A 2,878-nucleotide genomic window follows, 5' to 3' on the forward strand; every position below is an offset into this window, starting at 1 on the left:
ATTTTTGTTGTCCAATTTTGTAAAAGTTTGAAGCGTAACTCCTTAACCATTGTATGTATCGTGTGCCTCGGCCTCAGGGTCCAAGACAGAAGGAGCTGACTCATGCAACGCCGAGCTCCCCTCTGAGGGCGGAGATGCTGAGTCAGTCTCTGAGCAGCTGCTGCATCCTGCAGGAGAAACCAAAGAAACAGACAGTGAAGAAAAGAGAGAGGAGGAAACCAAAACAGAGCCAGAGGTGAGCAGAGAGAGGCACATATGAGCACCTTATTATGGATCATATCTGAAAAACACTGGCACATGTATCAGGATGGTCACCGGTTTGAATCCCTGAACCATCTTAAGGTATTTAACCTGCTGCTGCTCAATAGAAAGAGAGAAAATCAAATTTCTTTTTTGTTTTGTTTTTGTTTTAATCTGGCCTAGTCTTGTAGTTAACAAAGTGCAGCTGCTCGTCACCGTTGCCAGGAGGTGAGATTGGCACTATTGGCACATAGTACGGGAACCATTCACACACTGTGGTCAAGGCTGCCGTACCAGGGGCCATATGCTCATCAGATACACACTCACACACACACACACACACACACACACACACACACACACACCGATGGGTCAGCATCAGGGGCTACTCAGGGTTCAGTGTCTTGCCCAGGAGGCCAAGGATCGAACTGAAGGGATCGAATCTTCCGACTGGCAGGCGACCGCTCTACCACTGAGCCACAGACACCCCCTAGTGAGAATCTAGTGAAAACAATGTGTCAGACTTACATGTCAAAGAGTCCTTATTTGTCTAGTTTTCTTGCCAACAATAAAATAAATCCACTAATTACAGTTCTAGTATTAATTGATTAATGAATTAAGGGTTCCATACTGATATGTTGATGTTGGTAAATTGTCAAATTGGAGTAAGTGCATCTTAAAAACAGAACAAATGTTGCTGACACTCTTATGGTGACAGACCCAGAAGTCATGTTGGGGAAATTAAAAAAAGTGGCAAATAGTAACTGGTCTTGAATGTTCTGCAGCAGCAGGAACACACAAGCACGTGTGCGTGCGCACGCACGCACGCACATAGCTATTGCCCAGTCACTGTAATAATGTGCTGGTAGATGGACAGTAGCTCCAGTGTTGTTATATGCCTCTGAAATACACACAGACTTTTCTCACGTCTGCTTGTCTCGTCTGTATCTGTTAGTTTGTGTTCGCTTGTTATTTCGTGTGTGTGTGGTGTGTGTGTGTGTGTGTGTGTGTGTGGTGTGTGGTGTGTGTGTGTGTACATCGAGTCTTGTCTCTGCTCTTTTCTGTGGGCCCAGTGATGCAGTACATGATGCTGTTTGAACAGAAACCGTGTGTGACAGAATCCTAATCTTCCGTTACAAATTGTGTGTTTCTGTGTGTGCGTTATTGGCTCTTTGTAGTTGTGTCTACAAACCCCTGATGTCTTTGCTTTGTGGCCGACAGCAGAAGAGTGGCGTTTTCAACAGATTCTTCCCTGTCTGCTAAAAACCACAGGGGACCACAACGCTGCACTTCACTTTTAACAGAACAAAAATAGTTCCACTAAACATAATTCAATTAAAAGCAGACAGGAGTTTTAATCTGTGGTTGAGTTTTGTTCTCCAGCTTGTCAGATTACATCTGGCCCACATGCAGAAGAGATGACCATAATCTCCAAAAGAACTACTTCCAGTCCCTGTTGTGCAGGTATTCCACAAGTGTCCCTGGTCTAGAAGAAGTCTCCCAGTTAATCCTGCCTTGGACTGATCAAAGCTGGAGAAAGAGTTATTTAGCTGATGGGATCTTACTGAGCATGTGAGACTCCCAACAAAGATAGGATAGAAGAGAGATGTTAGCAGATTATAATTGTCTCTCTAAGTACTTCACGGAACAATCAGGTGTTTATTAAGATAGCATCTACCATCCACTCGTAGCACTCCTACAGTTAAACTCCATGCCTTCTCTGTTCTGGTGTTGTTAAAAAGGATCTGTGATGCCTATTGCGTAAACCTCTCGTCGTCCGTGGTCTTTTCAAAGAGACATAAACCATATCGGGGGTGTCTTTTGGTAAACCGACTGGGTACTCTCACTTCCTGCCCGGCTGTCTGAACACACCGCCGCTCATGTGAAAATTGACCTCGCACGTATCTTTAGCGTAGCGGAGAGCTGCTGGGACGCTCGCTGCTGGGACGCGCCACACCTAGTGGATTATCAAACATTTATGTAAATGGCTACGATTGCTCGCGGGGGTTGCGTCTCGCCCAGAATGCAGTGCAGATGTGCCCGGTGGAAAAAAGTGGTTATCATCTCTAATCCCATTGCAGGGAGTAGTAAAAAGATGCTCAAATGTTTGAATGACTTTGGCTTTCTCAAACCAGCAAATATCCTTAATTCTAGGGGAAAGGTAGCAGGGACACGTGTGTGAGCCTTCCTGTGTGTTCTGACTGCCTGCCTGTACATATTTTGTAGGTAGCTCCTGTTGAAGAGTCTGCTGAGGCAGCCATCAAGGCAGAGAGTTCCAGCTCGGACCTTGAGGAAGAGGTTGGCCCCGGCCCACTCGAGCCCGGACAAGCTGCTTCTGATGGGGCTGGGGATGGGGTCCCGGCCCCGGATTCAGCCGCTACCTCCAGTCCTGCTATGGAGAGCAGTGCAGAGCCTAAAGAGGACGACGACGAACTGCTGCAGGTTAGTGACCTGAGGCTAAATCCAAACTATGTGACTGTGTAACAGCCTTCCTCCAACAAACATAAATAACTCTTCCTTTTAACTATTTTAATTTCAGGGTTACAGTACTGTATATTCTCATTCTACCCCAAACTGCTACAGTGGGGTTCAAAAGGGTGGGCACCCCAGGTAAAAATTTGTATTAATGTGCATAAAG

General features: G+C 45.9%; 1 protein-coding gene across 2 annotated transcripts in view; it reads left to right on the top strand.

Moving 5' to 3' along the window:
* Positions 1-2,878, top strand: part of LOC116698836 (cilia- and flagella-associated protein 251) — a 17,162-nt gene that overhangs the window by 4,207 nt on the left and 10,077 nt on the right. For both annotated transcript variants that reach the window (XM_032531040.1, XM_032531041.1), the window contains exons 4-5: positions 78-235; positions 2,467-2,682. In XM_032531040.1, coding sequence (XP_032386931.1) covers positions 78-235; positions 2,467-2,682 — 374 coding nt within the window. The remainder of the gene's footprint in view (positions 1-77; positions 236-2,466; positions 2,683-2,878) is intronic.

This window comes from Etheostoma spectabile, chromosome 12, assembly GCF_008692095.1.
Source record: "Etheostoma spectabile isolate EspeVRDwgs_2016 chromosome 12, UIUC_Espe_1.0, whole genome shotgun sequence".
Classification (NCBI taxonomy): Eukaryota; Metazoa; Chordata; class Actinopteri; order Perciformes; family Percidae; genus Etheostoma; species Etheostoma spectabile.